The sequence below is a fragment of the Mustela putorius genome, unplaced genomic scaffold, assembly GCF_011764305.1.
Source record: "Mustela putorius furo isolate JIRA1106 unplaced genomic scaffold, ASM1176430v1.1 tig00003858_pilon_pilon_pilon, whole genome shotgun sequence".
Lineage (NCBI taxonomy): Eukaryota > Metazoa > Chordata > Mammalia > Carnivora > Mustelidae > Mustela > Mustela putorius.
This window is the reverse complement of record NW_025422010.1, coordinates 30773987-30793898: the sequence shown is the minus strand read 5'-3', so window position 1 is coordinate 30793898 and position 19912 is coordinate 30773987. Positions and strand designations below refer to the sequence as shown.

Sequence of the window (19912 nt, the reverse complement as noted above, 5' to 3'; positions counted from 1 at the left end):
AATCTAGAACTTCAATAGCTACTTTCGTCCATGGGGGAGGGCAATCTTGGAAGAAAGCTGAACCCTGGAGAGGTCAGCTCAGAGTAAAGGGTCACAGTGCCCTGATGAAACCACACTTGAACTTTGTCCTACCACTGGGTTGTTTTCAGTTATGTGAGCTAGTAATTCCCTGTACCATTTTGAGGCAAACTTACTTACCACAGAAAGAATCTAACTTACATAAGATTGATATAAATAAGAGATAGGGAATGAGAAATGCCATTAAAAATAATACTGTGGAATTCAGAGAAAGGAAAGAATACTTGAAACAAGGGATTAATAAAGGCTCTATGGAGGTGATGTGAGCTGAGCTTTATTTATCCCTAATGGTTGGTGTCATATCTATCCAGAGCTAGCATTTTTCATGTGCTAGCTCATTTAGTCCTCAAAACAACCCTACAATGTGGCTGCTTTTTTACAAAAGGAGACTCTTTGTTCTTTCTTCCAGAATAAAGTACCTCAATTCCCAGCTGAACACATGCCCCTCACCACAAAAAAAATTTCCTAGTTTCTCTTGCAGTATGACTGCAAGACTAAATTCTGGCCAAGGAGACTAAGCAGAACTATGTGGACTTCCAAGAAGTTTCCTTAAAGCTAGGGACAAGCCTTTCCTTTCCGTTGGTTGGAATGTGAAGATCGTGGCAAGAGGCCAAGCAGCCATCCTGGATGGCGAAGAAGCCACACACTGAGGACTGCAGACAGCAAAGAAAAAGAGCCTAGGTTCCTGATCATTTTGAGAAGTCTCGCTGCCCATCTTGATCTGCCCACCTTGATTCCTTCTTTTTTCCCCCCAGAGAGAGCGAGAGCACACGCCCAAGAGTATGGAGGGGCAGATGGAGGGAAAGAATCTTAAGCAGGCTCCACACCCAGCATGGAGCCCAACATGGGGCTCGATCCCACGACCCTGATATTATGACCTGAGTGGAAATCAAGAGTTGGGATGCTTAACTGACTGGGCCACCAGGCACCCCTACCTTGATTCCTTTTGAGAGAAAACTTCCACCTTGAACAATCCAGAAAGAACATTCGGCGTTTTCCCTCACACACAGCTGAATGGAAGTCAGGATGATCTACTAGTTTTACCTCCATGCGGACATGAGGGGAACTGCTTACCCATACTTACTGCCAGCATGAGCCAGGATCAAACATGCTTCTGATGCCTCAGGTCCAGGTTCCAATCCCCACCTAAGGGCCTTGAGAAACACGCAGGGGTTTGTACAAAAAATAGTTCACAAAAGGCCTGGCTTTCCTTAAACCACTCAGGATTTTTTGTGGTGGTCAGAACTGCTAATTTAAGAAAGAGAACGAGTCTCTCCTTTCACTTCATTCCTGAGTTTGGAGTCTCCCCCCAATTCCCACATTCCCCCTTTGGAATCCGTAACCAACTCTGCTTCCCCTGAGGTTATTGGGAAGTGATCCGGCTCTGTGCTTTACAAGGTAAAAATGTACTCTGAGCAATCCGACTACCTCTCCCCATGTCTAGGAAAGTTGTGCAGGTCAGAAGATAGCAACTGCTTAGGCTGGCGCTGGGCATTAATCTGAGCTCTGATGCAGTGAATCCGGCAGAGAAGTGAGAGGTCGGGGAAAGCGGCAGGGCAGGGCAGGGCCTCTGAAATCCTCCTCCACTCCTCTGGAGCAAAGTTCTAAGAGGTCCTTTTTGCTTTAGATATGATAAACAATGTGGTTCGTAATACGGTATGGTCCGAAGGGTACTCCTTTAGAAGATTAAGAGGCGTGTGAGACCACAGCGCATGTGTATGACTTATAGTGCAGAGCGCCCCACTGTACAGCAAGTCCTCGTGGCGCTTACTGAACTGAACACTCGGGGCTTACAGAGGAAGACGCTTCAGGACAACTTACGAAAACTGCCTAATACAAACCCAACTGACAAATTAAAATAAAAACCATAAATTCAGACTCTCTGACACTAGGCCTATTTCCAGGGATGCTTAGGGGGTTGAGTTCTGTGCATGAAAATGTTCTAAACACCAAGTTAGCTCAGTGAATGTGCTCTGGAATCCCGCATGCATGGGATCCCTGCATGCCAGGGGGGTGGGGGAAGACTCAGCTCCGTCAGCTGATAAGCAAGGAAACCATCCTTCAGGGCATCCTGGGGTCTGAGGTTGAGAACTCAGATTCTCCCTGCTTTGGTGTATGCACACACACATGTGCCTGAGGGTATTAGACTAGTTTATACAGACTCAAGAGTCTAGAACTGCACAGTCCAAATATGGATGGCCACTAGTGACATGTGGCTACTGAGCACTTGAAATGGGCTGGTCCAAACTGAGACAGGCTCTAAGTGTAAAATACACTTCATATTGTATAAGGACTTTATATAAAAAAATATAAAATACCTCAACTATCTTTTATGTTGTATATGTGAAATGATACTATTTTGGATATACTGGGTGAAAAGATGTCACTAAAATAAATTTCACCTATTTGTTTTTACTTTTATTATTTAGCTATGAGAAATTTTAAAAAATTACTTATATAGCTCAAATTTTATTTCTATATTTCTAGAAATACTGGATAATGCTGGACTAGAAATCTCGATTTAGACAAAATACCACATCTCGTTTGGAAGCAAAATGTCGCATTAGATCATGGCAAACTCCAACCAAGAAAGTCCTCACCTCTCCGCTTCCAGCATATTTATTATGCATAGTATTCATTTCACTGCCGATTTCCCAGATGACTCTGGGTCAGGGAAAGCTTCCACTCTCATGCCAGTTTCCCCTGAGCTTGACCTCCCTCCACCCAACTCCCAAAGCTCCCAACTCTGGTGGCCCATGTCCCAAACTTCTGGCATACCCAACATTCTGTTTCTGGCATCTTCTTCCTTCTGCTCCCACTACACACTCACCCTTGGGGCATTCTTTCTCTCGTGACTCACGTATGTGACCTCACATCAACTCAGATGATTCAGACACAACTCTCCTTTTCAGCCCCTACATCTATCAGGGTAAATGTCAGCACAGTCTGCTTTTAGTCCAACTGTAAAAGAAGAATCTGTGTACTTTTAAAGAATACAAGAAAGAACTGACTACAGTTCAAATTCACAACTGCCTGCCAAATTCCTGGCAAATGGTGGGTGTGCACGGGAAGAAAGGTCAAGACCACAGAAAGTATAGTCTGTTTATTTACAAAAGCTGTTAAAATAAAAATTGAGTACTCTGGGTTTTATCTCTTTTTATTTTCTGCGTCCTCTCTTTGAAGAGGGTAATAAATAATGAAATGTCCCAAAGAAGGGCATATGAAAAGATGTAAAGGCCCAAAATAACACAGAATCAGGCAAATTCACTCATAAAGAACGAACGGAGGTTGGGGAAGCCAGGGTGGCTCCGTTGCTTAAGCCTCTGTCTTCAGCTCAGGTCATGACCTTGGGATGGCGCACCCCATCAGGTTCCTTACTCAGCGAGGAGTCTGCTTCTCCCTCTCCCTCTGCCTGCTGCTCCCCTGCTTATGCTCTGTCAGACAAATAAAATCTTTAAAAAAAAAAAAAAAAGAACAAGAACAAGAGTGGTTCTTAATCTGGGACACAGGGATGCAGGTCTGAATCCCTGAAAGTGTGGGCCAGGTTCTGAGGGTGTGAGCGTATGTCTGTCTGTGAGGAAAGAGTGTGCAGCTTTCATCAGATTTCAAAGGATCTGTGACCCAGTAAGCACTACTGCTATAGGATTTAAAAATTAAACTCGATGAAATTATAAGGTAAAGAAAGTCGTCTATTTACAGGATAAATATCTTCAGACACCAATGACCACATGCCTGTAGTTATTAAGCCCATCACAATGCACGTCTGTTAACTTTGTATATCTTCACAGTGTGATCTTCACCACAACTTGCGAAGTGTAACCATTCTGCGCCTTCTGCTTCATTCTGTTCAGTTTTTCCATTATAATTCTTCCAGCATAATTTTTTGATAGCAAGTGTATGACTTTGGCTAAAACAAAGATAGAGAAATCATGAAAGGAACGTATGCTAGGACTATGAAATATTTTACCAATGTATTAATTTAATTACCTTGCCCTTGCTATTAATGTTTTTTTTTCCTTGCTCAGCTATATTTTATTTTATTTTTTTTTAATTTTTAATTTTTTTATTTTTTATAAACATATATTTTTATCCCCAGGGGTGCAGGTCTGTGAATCGCCAGGTTTACACACTTCACAGCACTCACCAAAGCACTATTAATGTTTTTAATATGAATTGAAGTCAAAACCTGAAAATCAAAAGGTTCAGGTTTTACAGAAAGCAGAAGCAGTCCTATAAATGCAGAGAACAAAATTATGGCTGCCAGAGCAGAGCATGAGGAAGGGTTAGGCAGAGTGGATGAGAGGGAGATTCAGGCTTCTAGTTATGGAACAATTAAGTCACAGGAATGAAAGGCACAGCATGAGGAATACGCCAATGACACTGTAACAGTGACATTAACAGGGACAGATGGCAGCTACACCTGGGTGAACATAGCATTACATGTAAACTTGTAAAATCACTAAGAGGTACACCTAAAACCAATGTAATACTATATATCAACCATATTCAAATAAAAATAAAATTGTAAAAATTGAAAAGTACAGGTTTTTAAAACACCATCACTAATACTTCAGCAATTTTATTCTAAAGTTGAAAACATCTTACTCTAAGTAAAACTATCAGACTAAATCTTACCTACTGACAAAAGACACCACCAAAAAGAGCAAGAAACAATGAATCCCTGTCAATTTTTTTAATGATCAGAGGAATTCATGAAATGGCTATTAAAACCAGTCTTTCAGATAACATTACTAAATGTGTTTCTTTTTAAGGAATTCAGACTTGCAACACATTCAAAATTATTTTATTCTTTTGACATCCCTGTGACATATATGGACTCTTACATTTTTACTGCTGGGTAAGAAAAGATAAAGAAATATTTAATAAATTGCCCAATGAAACAATCTTGGTCTCCAATGTGACCTCTAACTGCATGACCTTGGGCAAGATGCTCTTATTAATGCTCCTTCAACCCCATGACAGGGCTAGAATGTTACCAAACACAGATTATTAATCCCTAAAAAATATAATAAAACCTAAAAATTTAACCTGCAATCAGACCTCCAAACTAAAGACAAATAAAGTTAAAAATTTAAGTAGGTTTGAAGGCAGCAAGCCCTAAAAACAATACCAGAGCACACAAATTATACTTCCAGATGCTGAGAGCCTACATGTCACCAGATGCACTCTCAGGATGAAAGGGAGGAAAGAAATAAAACCTTGAGGTGATGAAACACATTTTAAAAATCAGCATACCAGAACCTATGCAACCACATGACTGTGAGCCCTTGCGAGTGGTCCCTCTGGAGGTTACACACACTTCGACAATGCTACTGTAATCAGTGTTTCCTGAAATTCTTCCCAAGGCAATGCTCCCACACTTTACTGGCTGTGACTTGAGCACTTATCTCAATGACAGTGCATCTTTCATGAGTCTGGCTCTGATTATTAAAGGCAGTCCAGAGTCATCAGGAGAGGAGCTTTATAAATGAAACCAATACCAAACTTTTTAAAAAATGAAGTGAGTAAAATTGTAACAGGTATTTAATTGGTTTTCTTGCACCACCAGTAAGCTGGATCTAAACACGATTCCTCAACAGAAGTCTGAAAAATATTTTAAATGACACCGACATGACTAGAATTTCATTTATTATTGATAATATTAAAGATCTCTCATTTCTGGGCTCCTGGGTGGCTCAGTGGGTTGAGCCTCTGCCTTCAGCTCAGGTCATGATCTCAGGGTCCTGGGATCGAGTCCCACATCAGGCTCTCTGCTCGATGGGGAGCCTGCTTCCCTTTCTCTTTCTGCCTACCTCTCTGCCTACTTGTGATCTCTCCCTGTCAAATAAAGAAGAAAAAGAAAAAAAAATTGACAAACCATAAGAGACTCTTAATCTCATAAAAGAAACTGAGGGTTGCTGGGGGCAGGGCAAGATAAAAGGAAGATGAAATGAAGGGAGGGGAGCTCAGGAAGAGAGAAAATTTCAAATGCCTAGAATATGGAATTTTCATTGGAGTACCTCCCTCTTCAGTAAGCAACAGTATGAACTATTTCAATTGCTAAACCCACCATCAGAGGTGGGAGAGAAGCCAAAAAGGCAGCAGGAGAAGGATGAGTTTTAACCAATACATTATGAGCACAAACATGCTTTGCCAGTAAGGAGACAGACTCCCCTGGTTGAAATATCTTATAAAAGACATGTGCTCACAGGTCTCTCTCCACCAAGCCCATCATTTTCATCATGATACTGTCATTTGGAATTATATTTGACATTCTATTTTGAATAGTGCAGATATATGAAGGTTGAAGAATCAAAAAAAAAAAATCTGATAGAATGAGGTTAGTGATTTTTTGAAAATTTAGCCATTTTTAAAGAATAGTTTGGGTTAAAAATTAGATTGAAAAAAGATCCTGCAATCTAAGGGGGGGTGTGTGGTTTGTAAACATCAGGTGTTCTAAGCCAGCTTAGGAAGTAAGAGCCCAGGCCCGGGGCATAAGGCTCAGGGAGCAATTCCTATGCGTGAAAGCAGGCATGTGACTTTGAGGGGCACTGGGCATTTTGCTCCACCATTTGAACTGAAGTGTTCAAACACAAGATGAGGCTACCAAAACACAATCAAAATGTTTAAAAAAAACACCCACATTTTTAATCCAATTTTATTACAAATCTACAGTAGTCAGTTTCTAGATGACATGAAAATCACTTTCATCTCAAATGTGTTGTCTATAAAGATATTATGCAAACAAGCAATCTGTTCAAGCAAATTTTAAAAACCAAGTGCAATATAGTAACAAACATCAATTTCAAGAGACTACCATAGTACTACTTAGTGGTAAGCACCACAAATAGAGATTTGTGTCCCTCTCCATTTAAATCTGGCATAAATTTGCCACTAAAGACAAATACTGTATGATCTTACATACAGAATCTTCAAAAAATAAAACCAAAAACTCATAGGAAAAGAGATCATATTTATGGTTACCAGATGCAGAGGGTAAGAGGAGAGGGAATCCCAGGAAGGTGGTCAAAGGTATAAATTCCCAATTACGAGACAAGTAATACTAGGCACGTAATGTACAACATGATGACCTCCATGGACCCTGCTTTGATGTATACGGACTTGTTAAGGGAAGAGATCCTAAGAGTTCTCATTACAAGGAGAGATTTCTTTCCTTTATTCGTTTTTTCTCTTTTTATTGTATCTATATGAATAAATGGATGTAAATTAAATGTGGTAATGTTTCATAATGTATGTACATTCTGCTATTTGCCATAAACTTACACGTCACCTGTATGGATTACTTCTCAATAAAATTAGAAAAAAACTGCCACTATAAACCTTGATGCTTTGGGTGCCTGGGTGGCTTAGTTGGTTCAGTGGCCAACTCTTGATTTTGGCTCAGGTCAAAATCTCAGAGTCCTAGAATCCAGCCACATCTGACTCCCCTGCTCAGCAGGCAGACCCCTCCCTCTCCCTCTGCGACGCCCGCCCCACCCCCCCCGCCCCACACACTCTTTCTCAAATAAATAAATCTTTTGAAAAAAAGACTTATAAAAGATCAACTTATTTTATAAAAACTAATTAAAACTCAATGTTTTGTAACAAATACATTTGTAATTTGTGTAATTTTAACAAAATCTAACCTGATGGAAGTAAAAATAATAAGAAAATACCTTTGACTTGTTTCTACACAGTGGGTCCAGTCATTTATTTCTGGAACTTGATCAGTCTTTTTCCATGTGTATAGACAAACCTTTCCACACTCTAATCCTACTGCAACAACATACCTGTTTTTAAGGGAGGAGGGGAAGACAGTGATTAATTAGCATCAATTTCTGTTATCTCCGTCATTGCTCTATCAGAGTTCTTTACCAGAGTTCTTTCCCATCTGTCTTATAGTAGCTTATAAAACAAGTGCCAGCCCAGGAGAGAGTGCACTGCTCCTACTGCGCCCTCAGGGAGCCACCTCTCCATCAGGGGTGCACAGTTTTCCCTCTGTCCTCTGCTGGCACACCCACAAGCCAGTGTTTCCCTGGCTGGCTACAGGGGCCCTCATTCTACTGCAGACACTTATTATGGCGAAAGCACCACGGTTCTAAATTTGTTGAAATAAGAACCTGTTAGCCACACTCCCAATCCCCATTTTCCCACACTCTGAATGTCATTGTGTTCTATCAATTTAACAATTCCTATAAGAAATGTAAGCATTATGGAAAAAAACAGCAATTCAGAAGCTATGAAAATATAAGAGGACTACATATGAAGAAATCAAGTGTGAACAAAACTGTGAAACAAAGCCCCACTCGGAGACTGACCGTTGGGAAAGGTTAAGCAGCGGGCAGACACTGACGGCTGTCACTGCTCCGCCCACGTCCAGGACAGAGGAGCAGGGGCCGATGCTGTGCTCCACGGAGTCATCACTGGAGTCGCACTCGCCCCACACAACCACCTAACAGACAGATCAAACTGTAAAGCTTTCTCTTTGCAAGGTTTACAGCAATGCATCAGAGTATCGACAGTACAGATAATGCAAAATATTCATTCTAGCATTTATTGTATGCCTCATTTACATTGGCAGCTGATGTTCCAGGATTTCAGAGTACTGCAAGCATCACAGAGAAGCCACGGGGTAGCAGACCCAAGTCTGTGAGACCTCAATTACCTAAATGTGCTGGTCCAAACAGGGACTGCCCCTGCCCAGAGACCAGGGATTGTCCAGGACACTCTTTTATACTCAGGAAACCAGTTCTGACCTAGGGAGAGTCTATCGGTCACATCCTCATTAAGAGGCTCGTGCACATGTCCAAGACAATACTACACACGCATGGGGACCAGTCCAGCCCTGGCTTTTCCTCTATACCACAGCTGCTCAGGGAAACGACTCACCAGGCAGGAGGGCCTAATTGTGACGATACCCTGCGTGAGAAATGACACTTCCCTAGAAGGTTTAGGCGTTCACTGACAGGCGGCCAGGGCCAGGATCCCTGACAACACAGAATCAGGACAGCTAAGATAAAATAGCACTGACATTCTGCTCTGCAGTCTTTGCAGACAGGACTTCTGTAAAACATCCTAAAATAAGACAATTAACCACAAAAGCATCTGTCCATGTCATGGGGAAGGGGCAGTTAAGACCTAAGCCCCCAGATGTCAGTAAAAAAAGGACCATCAGCATGTGGACATTAACATAATAGGTAGACAGATACATGACCAAAGCCCTGATCAGCACGACTCAGCACACCCTGTTTAAAAAAGTTCTGCAAAAGACCTCATAAAACCCCCTAAACTTAGAAACTCCAAGGGCAACCCACTAGGGTCCCCCTCCCCCTCTGGGAGCTTTGTACTCTTGCTCAATAAACTTTGCTTTGCTGTCCATCACTTGTCGTCTGGTCTACCTCTTCCTTCTTCGAAGCAACTGACCAAAAACCGCAGGCACTAAGGGGACATAAAATCCTAAAACAGAAGCTCATGTCTCCAAGGGATGTGACTAGTCACAAAGAAACAGAGTGAAGTGCAGTGGACAACACTTACAAAATCCAGGTCAAAGCAAGATGCCCAGTAGGAGGCTCTGACCAAGTAATCAGAAGTATACTTCTGAGAATGTGTGCTGGGTGACACTCCGTCCGGTTCAGGCCTGACACATCCCTGGGAGCCCTGGTGGCAGCACGTGCGACCGCGTAGAGGGCAGAAGCAGTTCTGCTCCCTCGGTGGTCAGCACAGCACAGCACAGCAAGGTGGCACCCGGGGAGAAGCGGACCGGTGAATGGACGCAAGTGACAGTCTAAAAGAAATGGGTTAGAGGCTGACACTTCAGTGTTTCACTGAGTGACATGTCCACACCAGCCCTCTGCTTTGGTAATTTGCACCATGACAACTGGAGAGGGCAGGGAGAGGAAAGGAAACATTCAACTGCCTCCCCATCTCTGGTCTGCAGAAAAAGGAAAAGAGTATTTTAAGGAGTGTGAGGACAGCAGAGACCAGAGGCCGGGATGAGGGCAGCAGTCAAGAACCCGTTCCTCTCTGAATTGTTTTGATTTTTTTAAAGCTTAGGAAATAAACACACACACACACACACACACCCATATACACTGCTTCCTCCACTGAATGAAAAGGCGATAATCCTCTATTATAGAGGAAAATTTTAATTCATAGAAGTATGAAAAAGAAAAGCCAACTGTTTTCCTCCTGATGCCCCTCCACCCCCTCCTGCTCTTCTACATTGTTAGTCTTCAACCATTTCATTCACTACTTCTCCCTCACTGGGGCCCTTTGATGAACACCATGTGTCTGAAAGGTTTTCTTTTCATATTTGGTATTTCAGAGAAATGTATTTATAGCTTTTAACAAGGAAAGCCTTTTTATGCATGCAATTGAAAAACACAGAAGAAATACATAGATTATTTTTAATTTTATCAGAAAGTCAGGATAATGTATTTTCTATCCAAATATACCTGTATTATTATTTTACATTTGAAAAATACGAAGTTAAAAAAAATCACCTTTTTGTCCCGACTCCCAGTGAAGAAATACTTGCTATCGGGACTCCAATCACAAGACCAAATAATTCTACTGTGCACAGCAGTTACCTTGTTGGTGAAGGCGAAGAGGCTGAAAACTGGGTCTGAAAGAAACACCACACACACTGCTCACAAGGCAGACAGAGCTGGTTTCATCTAGTAGAAATCTATGCTTACATGTCATACACATCACCCCCTGTAGCAATCAATCTACACATAGGCACATTTACAGCAGACCTGGCTGCTGGCCCTCAGCAGAAGGCTCCGGGCATACATGTACTCTTCCAGGAAGGAATGCTTTTATGTTACTAGTCATTCTCCAGTGACTGGTGACAAACATCTTCCAGGCACTGAACTAAAATTTCAACTGTATAAGAAGCCTGAGCAATTTAACTTTCCTCCGCAAGTAGCCAGATTTACACATAAGGAAAAAAGATTACCGTACTCTTACATAATGGGAAAAAAACCTCAAATAAACAAAAACCTTAAAAAAACCTTTGCCCTTGTAAGATTTAAGTGTCAGGTAAACTTCTAGTCCTCATATGGACTACACCTAAAAAATAAAGTTAAAAATAAAAAATAAAATTATAAAAAAATAAAATTACCTCAAAAATAAAATTGTAAGTAATTTTTACTTTATTAATCTGTAATCCATAAAGATACAAGAGATTAATGGATGTATCATTAGTGTCACATTAACTTTTTAAAAAGTAAAGGCTGCGTGTTAGGAAATCACTCATTGCAAAAGAAATCAGTTTACTCTAACCTCTAAAATACAAGAAACTAAGAGACTAGGAATATCACAAGATCAAACTGCATGCAAGTTATATCAATGGAAAACTAAAACACAATTAAACAACACAAAGATATTTTAAACCCTCTATAGATTTTACCCAAAGAAATCGGGGGAATCAAAACAGGCCATGCTCCAACAACACAAAAGTTTCCATCCCCTTTTTGTTTTTAATTTATGCCAGGCTCAGAGGAAAATGCAAGGTGGGTGTTAATATCCTGCCAGGGGTCATGGTATTCACAGACGGATACCTAAAATGCCCTTCCTAACTACCAAAGTGACAGGGTAAGCAGGAAAAAGGTAAAGATAATCGTCCTTCTAATAATTTTCATAATTTAATTGTATCTTCATTATTCCTGTCCCATAAAATCCTAGCTCAGAATATGGCACCCATTCAGTCTTCCATTGCCATTCTCTTTTATCAATCCACAAAAATCTATGTTTTTTAGATTTTTATGTTTCTGTTAATGGAGATGTCTGAATACATGCCATCCTGACTATATAATCACAAGGAAGTCAACTCAAAGATCACTGCATTTAAATCTTACAAGGAAGGTTCAAGTCTTCCTCAGAACACAACTCTGAAAGACCTCACAACAGTGAGACTCTGGCCTTCACCTTGTTATTACCTCTAGTCCTCTTTACCTAGTAGTTCCACAAGGTAGATAAAATGAACATAAGTGTTTCACTAATAATCTTCCAACTGGAAGATGGTTTACCTAAGTCAGGCGAGATTATGTCTTGCCTTTTCCACAGTGACCAGGTTCGATCTCTGGAAACAGCTAGTAAGAACTTGTCGTTGGGTGAGAAGGCCATCTGCGTGACAGTCAAACTGTGAAAAACTAAATTCTGCACCTGTTTCCAAGATGTAGTGTTCCAAAGAATGATGGCTGCATGTTCTTTCTTAGCTGCCTGGAGAACAGAGATCAAACAAGCAATTTAAGTAGAAACAGACTGGAAAAAGAACTCATATTTTTTAAAATAACATGCTGTTACTATGGGTATATTGTATGTATCTGTATAAATAGGGGAAAATTCTGAGGCAATACATACTACAAGCAGAATAATCTCCAGGAAGAGGAAGACTAGGATTAGACTAGGTGACTCATCAGAGACAGACACCATCATCACAGTGTTTAAATGTTTTACAAGAATACGTGTGTCTGTTAATTTGTAATTAAGAGTATGGGGCGCCTGGGTGGCCCAGTGGGTTAAAGCCTTTGCCTTTGGCTCAGGTCATGATCCCAGGGTCCTGGGATCAAGCCCTGCATCGGGCTCTCTGCTCAGCAGGGAGCCCGCTTCCCTTCCTCTCTCTCTGCCTATGTCTCGGCCTACTTGTGATCTCTTTCAAATAAATAAATAAAATCTTAAAAAAAAAAAAAAAGATAATGGCCCCAAAATTCCCAAATTTGATAAAAACAATAAACATACAGAGATCCAAGAAGTTCAGTAAAACCCAAGCACAGCCAACATGAAGGAAATTATATCAACAATAATCAAATTGTTTAAAACCAGCAATAAACATAAAATTGCAGTGGGAGGAGGAAAAAAACCCCATCACCAAGAAACAAAAAAATTATAGCAGACTCTCATTAGAAAAAATGCAAATAGGGGCACCTGGGTGGCTCAGGGGGTTAGGGCCTCTGCCTTCGGCTCAGGTCATTGTCCCAGAGTCCTGGGATCAAGCCCCACAGCGGGCTCTCTGCTCAGCAGGGAGCCTGCTTCCTCCTCTCTCTCTGCTTGCCTCTGCCTACTTGTGATCTCTGTCACATAAATAAAATCTTAAAAAAAAAAAAAGCAAATTAAAAAAATGGAGCTACATCTTTAATGTACTCAAAGTAAAACCAACAATTTCTTACCCACTATAAAAATCATTCAAAAATTAGGGAGAGACAGATCTGTCAGACAGGCAGAAGCTCAAAAAATTCATGATCAGCAGAAATGCATTACTAGGAATGTTAAAAAATAGCCTTTAGGCAAAATAAAATGGTATCTGCTGGAAATTTTTTATTTAAATCTCTTCAAAAGATAACGGACTGCTCAAAGGAAAAATGACAAGATCTTATCAGATTTCTGTGAAGAAGTGTCCAACAATACCAAAGAGTAGGGGGAAACAAAAGTACACTTCTATGAAGTTCTTAAATCATATATGAAATAGTGCAACATTACTTGGAGGCAGACTGTGGCAAATGACAGAGGTGCAGTATGAGATGAAAGACAACCAATAAAATAACACAGTGGTTGTATCTACTAACCAAACAAAAGAAATAAAATGGACTCATAAAAAGCAATAAAGCAATCAATCAATCCAAAATAAGTAAAATGAAACAAAGAAAGGATGGATGAAATAGAAAACAAATAGCAAGATGAAAGATTTAAATCCAAGCATATTATTATGTTAGATGTGCCCCTGTTAAAATGGAAGATTATCAAGATGAATAAAAAAGCAAGATCCAACTGTACGCTGCCTTTAAGAAACCCACTTGAAAACAGCTTAAAGTACAAGGATGGAAAAAGATACATAATTCAAGCACTTCTCAAAAGAAAGCTGGAGTGGCTCTATGAGCATTGGACAATGTAGACTTGAGATCAGAACACAACACACTGCCAAAAATAGAGAGAATTGTTCTAATTTGTAAAACAAGTCAATCAAGAGAACATAACAAAGCATAAATGTTTTAACAGTAGAGCTTTAAGATATATAAAGTAAAACTGCCTGAAATACAAGGATTAAAAGATAAGCCTGCAATTATAGTCAAAGATTTCAAAATGCTACTCTCAATAAAACTGAGAGGATAAAGACGACATGAATACTATCAACCAATTTGACGTAATTCATATTTTCAGAACACTCCACCCAACAGAAACAGAATCCACATTCTTTTCAAGTAAACATGGAAATTTACCAAGATTAAATTTCAAAGGACTCAAATCATACTATGTTCTCTGACCACAATGAAATTAAATTAGAAATCAACAGCTATTTGGGAAACATTCAGTATATGGAAACTAAATAATAAATCTCAAAAAAACCTATAGGGAAAAGACAAAAATCAAAGGTAAATTAAAAAACATTTTCAGTTAGGTGAAAATGAATGGACTGCATCAAAATTTATGGAATGCCCCAAAAATAATACTTAACAATTTACAGCTCTCAACACCTATATTAGGAAGATCTGAAATGAGTGGTCTCAGCTTTAACCTTATTAAACTAGAAACAGAAAAGGAAATGAAATCTAAGAAAAAAATAAACGGGTGCATAGGTGTGGCTCAGTCAGTTAAGTGTCTGCCTTTAGCTCAGGTCATGATCCCAGGGTCCCTGGATTGAGTTCCACATAGGGCTCCCTGCTTCGCGGACAGCTTGCTTCTTCCTCTCCCTCTGGCCCTCCCCCTGTTCCAACTAGTATGCTCTCTCACTTAAATAAAATCTTCAAAAAAACAAACAAACAGCAAAAATCAAAGAAATAGAAACAAAAACAGAAGAAACAGAAGCAGAGGAAAATCAAAAAGCTGGTTATTCGAAAATATCAAAGAACAATTACCATTATTTTCCTGACTAATTCTCAGAATGCTTCCCTCACCAAAACAAAAAGTGTCAGGGCACAGGGTGAGGTGTAAGATCTCAGGGTCCTGGGATAGAGCCCCGTTTTGGAGTCCCTGCTCAGTGGGAAGTTTGCTTCTCCCTCTGTCCCTCCCCCAACTTGTGCATGCTCTCTCTCTCAAATAAATAAAATCTTAAAAAAAAAAGTGAATAGATCAACAAATTGTAATGTATCTGTACATGGGAAAACTACTCAGCAATAAAAAGAATAAACTGCTCATACATGCAACAACACAGATGAACCCCAAATTCTTATACAGAATGAAAGCAGCTGGACCACAAAAAAGAAAAAAAAGGAGAGAACATACAGTAGGATGCCATTTATATAAATTTTAGAAGATGCAAAGTACTCTATCATGACAGAAAGCAGATGAGTGGTTTCCTAGGGATAGGGCAGGAAAGGGACAAGAAAGAGGACTTACCAAGGGGCAGAGGAAAATTTCTGGGGTTGATGGCTACATTCATTATCTTAATTGTGGTTATGATTTCACGAATATAAACAAATATGTCAAAACTTTTCAAACTGTCCACTTTCAACATGCAATTTATAGTATGCAAATAACACTAAATGAAGCTGTTAAAAATGTTAGTTTCAGGTGCCTGAGTGGCTCAGTCAGTTGAGCGTCTACCTTCAGCTCAGGTCATCATCCCAGGGTCCTGGGATCCAGCCCCACGTAGGGCTTCCTGCTAGGCAAAGAGCCTGCTTCTCCCTCTTCCTCTGCCACTCCCCTTGCTTGTTCTCTCTCTCTTGCCCTCTTTCTCTCAAATACAAAAAAAAAGTTAATTTCAAAGGGAGATACATCCAATCATTTGCCTCACCAATAAAAACCAAATGTGTGGGTAACATCCTCTATTCAAGAAACCCAGCTACCCTTCAGGTAAACTTTCAGATTTAAACTTTCCAAGCCACACCTCTTTTCTACTGTTTACTAAAATATGAAATACACAGAAAAAGCATACAAATAACAATAAGAAAGTGGTACACATTTGCTACAAGCAAGCCCATGTGAAAATGAAAAATAACCAATTAATGACTGACAGTGCCCAAAGCTAAAAATAAATTAGCTGCTCAATAGAAGCATGGCTATTGCTGCTAAGCTCTATTCCTTCCACAGGCCCCATAACAAAAGGAAGTAGTCTCAGTACCATCCTCACAGAGGGGACAACCAGCAAAGAACATGAGGCAGGAGGGGTATCAGAGGCAGGCAGAGAGAGAGAGAAGGAAGCAGGCTTCCCGCAGAGAAGAGAGCCTGATGTGGGGCTTGACCCCAGGACCCTGGGATCATGACCTGAGCAGAAGGCAAAGGCTTTAACCTACTGAGCCATCCAGGTGCCCCTAGGCGCCCCAATCTTATGATGACTCAATACAGGTGGTGGCAAGAAGTCACAATAAAAGCAGAGAGAGGGGCTCAAGAGATAGGCAGCGCAAGTCATCAGCTTAAAACGAGTAAATTTTAGAAAACGTAGGGAAATATGTGGGTCTCAGACCTTTCAGACACTCCACAGAATATGGGTAAACAGTGAACTGTGAGTTTGAGATCACTCGCCCAGGCAGAAGCTTGAAAAGCACTATTCCGCAGTGCCACATGCTAAGAAGCCAGCCTCACCCCGCCTCATCCCCTCCCTGGCATGGGCTGAGGGACTCCACTCCCTCCAGGCAGTACCATGTCTGCTTCTGGACAAACTGTCAGATGGAGCGGAGCACGCTGGCTTTGACCTTCTCATTCCCCCCTGTCTTCAGGACTCCCAATTATTTCAATTTATTGCATTTTGGGGTCATTTAAAAATACCTCATTAAATAAATCAACTTAAACCAAGTATTTAAGAACAAATGCATGTGGCTGAAACAGACTTAAAATCCAACAGACAAAAAAAAACTTACAGATTTTTTTTTTTTCAAATTTATATATTTTTTAAGTAAGCTCTACACCCCTTGTGGGGCTTGGACTCACAATACAGAGATCAAGAGTCACGTGCTCTACTGACTAAGCCAGCCAGGTGCCCCTCAGTTGCAAGCTGTTGAAGGGACAGAAGGAAAATGAGACTGCAAAAGCAAGATTCAGAAAAAAGCAAGTTCCAGTGGCCTTTCATGGAGCATTCCGCCTCCATCACCACAACTTTAAGAGCCTGACGACTCAAGTAACATGTGAACAAATGGAGTAAGAAAGTAAAATTCCCTACCTTACATGCTGAGGCAAGCAGAGTCTTTGAATTGCTACAAGCAACACAAAATATTTCATAACCATGTCCATATCTAAAATTTAAAAAGAAAAAAAAAAGGCATAACCCTATATTAGTATATGTCCCTAATCTCAGGCTGCAGTTTTAAAATGTGAAAAGAACATAAATCTCTCTAACATACAATTCTTTTAGGGACATTACGTTTCTGTCTAGGCAAACATTTAGGGAAAAAACAGAGAGACTGGCAAGCTTCCTAAAAGTGATCTTCCTGAGTAAAATGCCAGCTTCCTAAAAGTGATACAACTTATTCAAACAATAAGATTAAAATATGAATTTTAACCCCCAACCAGCCAGTACAACAAACAATAAATCCAGAAAAGTTTTGATGGAGAACCACAAAAGGGAAAAAAACAAAAACAGAATAATAAATCTTAAAAGTCCTTTTCAGAAAAGAAAATAAATGTGATGTTTCTCTACTTTAAAAATGAAGACCAATAAACAAATCCAGTAAATAGAATACATAAGTAATATAAAAATCTATGTGAAGGTCAATTCTTGCCCCTTAGGAAGGCCACTGAAGATTTTTAGATGGGAATGGCGGGGAGAATGTAGATAAAAGGAAAGCAAAGGAGAAAATCAAATTATGAGGAGAAAAAATATCACAAGTTAGGACAGAATCAGATCAAAGATCTTAGCACAGTTTAACTTACAGTTTTTGAACTTCAGGCCATAAAGTATTCTGCAGAAGATGATCCTCAGTGGGAGGTTCTATAATAAATGTAAAGCACTGAAATTATTTTTTTCAATTTTCATGTTAGTAAGTGAATTCTATAGCCTTTACTTAGGTCAACAGTTAACAGGTACCACACTATATGTACTAATTATTCTATTAAATCACTTTTTTACCACTTCTTACCAGTAAGTACGGAGGGGTGAAAGGCCATTTGTTGATACTCAAAACTAGTACTAGTTAACAGTTCCTCTTCATCAGAAGGCTGAGAAGCTATATCTCCTAGTTTAAAAGAAACACATTAACATCATGAATTAATCCCCATATGTCTATGACCTATGCAAAGCCCAATATTAAGACCATCAGAAAGCAGAGGCACCTCAAAGTACTGATTGTACTTCAAAGATGCATCAGTGTGATTCCAAAGCCAAGGGTATTTCTGCTACTCCAGTATTTTCCAAATGTGCTCCTTGAAGCACCAGTCAATTCCATAAAGATTCCTTCCTTTTTCTTTGACCTAATATTTCCCAAACTGATAATCAGACAAATTCTTCAGGCTAGCTGCAGCAGCATGTGCAGTGGGAGTGCTCCATGAAACACACCCTGTGAAAGCTGCACCGATTTCAGGGCCTGTGTATGGGCAGAGTACTCAGCATGGAATGACTGATGGAAAAAGCAGAGCATGTATTGTGATTCAAATAAAGAAAAAATCAGGGACATTTAGGTGGCACAGTCATTCAAGCGGCCGACTCTTGGTAGTAGCTTGGGTTGTGGGTATCGAAGCACACTTCAAGCTCTGCACTCAGCAAGGGGTCTGCTTGAGATTCTCTCTCCCTCTGCTCCTCCCCACTTCTCTAAAATAAATACATGAATCTTTAAAAAGTTATTAAAAAAAATCAGTAATGAACAGGAGATACATGTTATGCAAGTGTAACTAGGTTTTAAATACCACTATGGATTCACAAAGTTTGGACACTTCAAGCCTTACCCTGAAAGACAGCTTTATTTGATAACCCCAAAGCAGGGACAGTAGCTCCTTCTGGAAGGTCACCGTCTTGCTGGAATAAAAGATATGATATATTTTAAACACTAAAAGTTGGGACGCCTGGGTGGCTCAGTTGGTTAAGCAGCTGCCTTCGGCTCAGGTCATGATCCCAGCGTCCTGGGATCGAGTCCCACGTCGGGCTCCTTGCTCAGCAGGGAGCCTGCTTCTCCCTCTGCCTCTGCCTGCCATTCTGTCTGTCTGTGCTCGCTCCCCCCCCCGATAAATAAATAAAATCTTTAAAAAAAAAAAAAAATAAAAAAAAAAAAAAATAAACACTAAAAGTTACCATGACCTCAGGCACACAAAATGTCATGCTCATAAATGCAGAGGAACAATTTAAAGGCCAAGCTGTGTGGATTTTCTGCCCATACTTCCATTTTCCTTGAAACCAACAGATGGAACGCTAAGCAATCACTCTCCAAAGACATGCTGCAGTTAACCCCCAACCCGCCACACCCAATCCACAAAGTCGGCTATCCTCTCAACCATAAGCTTGCCAAACCCTAAGAGCTGCGGGAGTTTCAGAGTCTGATGAAGAGTGCACTACTCTGGTTTCTAGCAAAGAATGGACTGAAAATGGCATACCTGGGGCTCTACTTCCAAAAGTCTCCCAAGCACATCCCTAATGATGCTCATGCAAAAACCTGTTTTCTAAAAAGGCACACAGTATTTTTCTTAAACATATTTAAATAACTCAATATTTAAAAATTTTTTTTACAGAGTGCCACTGAAATGCCAATAAACTGCTTCTGCCCTGCAATTTATATCAAATTGTCTCACAAAAAACTATATGCTAACCATCAACACCAGCACATGCTCATATGCTAAGAGCATTTCTCACAATTTAGGCTCTCATACAGGAGCTGGAACCCAACACAAACAGGTGCAGTGGGAATTTAAGCCATCATCAAGAACAGCTACCCAGGACATGAGAGGCTGCACGCTTTGTCTCAGAAACCAAGAA

General features: G+C 40.3%; 1 protein-coding gene across 3 annotated transcripts in view; it reads right to left on the bottom strand.

Annotated features, from left to right (window-relative positions):
- Positions 1-3166: 3166 nt before the first annotated feature.
- ELP2 (elongator acetyltransferase complex subunit 2) overlaps positions 3167-19912 on the bottom strand; it is a 41098-nt gene continuing 24352 nt past the window's right edge. For 2 of the 3 annotated variants that reach the window (XM_013055969.2, XM_004752285.3), the window contains exons 14-22: positions 18892-18961; positions 18090-18185; positions 17884-17941; positions 17174-17246; positions 12111-12303; positions 10581-10702; positions 8397-8530; positions 7755-7868; positions 3167-3985 (exon numbers count right to left, since the gene is read on the bottom strand). In XM_013055969.2, the coding sequence (XP_012911423.1) occupies positions 3829-3985; positions 7755-7868; positions 8397-8530; positions 10581-10702; positions 12111-12303; positions 17174-17246; positions 17884-17941; positions 18090-18185; positions 18892-18961 (1017 nt within the window). In that variant the 3' untranslated portion in view covers positions 3167-3828. Of the gene's footprint in view, positions 3986-7754; positions 7869-8396; positions 8531-8967; positions 9066-10580; positions 10703-12110; positions 12304-17173; positions 17247-17883; positions 17942-18089; positions 18186-18891; positions 18962-19912 lie in introns of those variants that run through there. The other variant, XM_045065522.1, reaches the window with a different exon arrangement.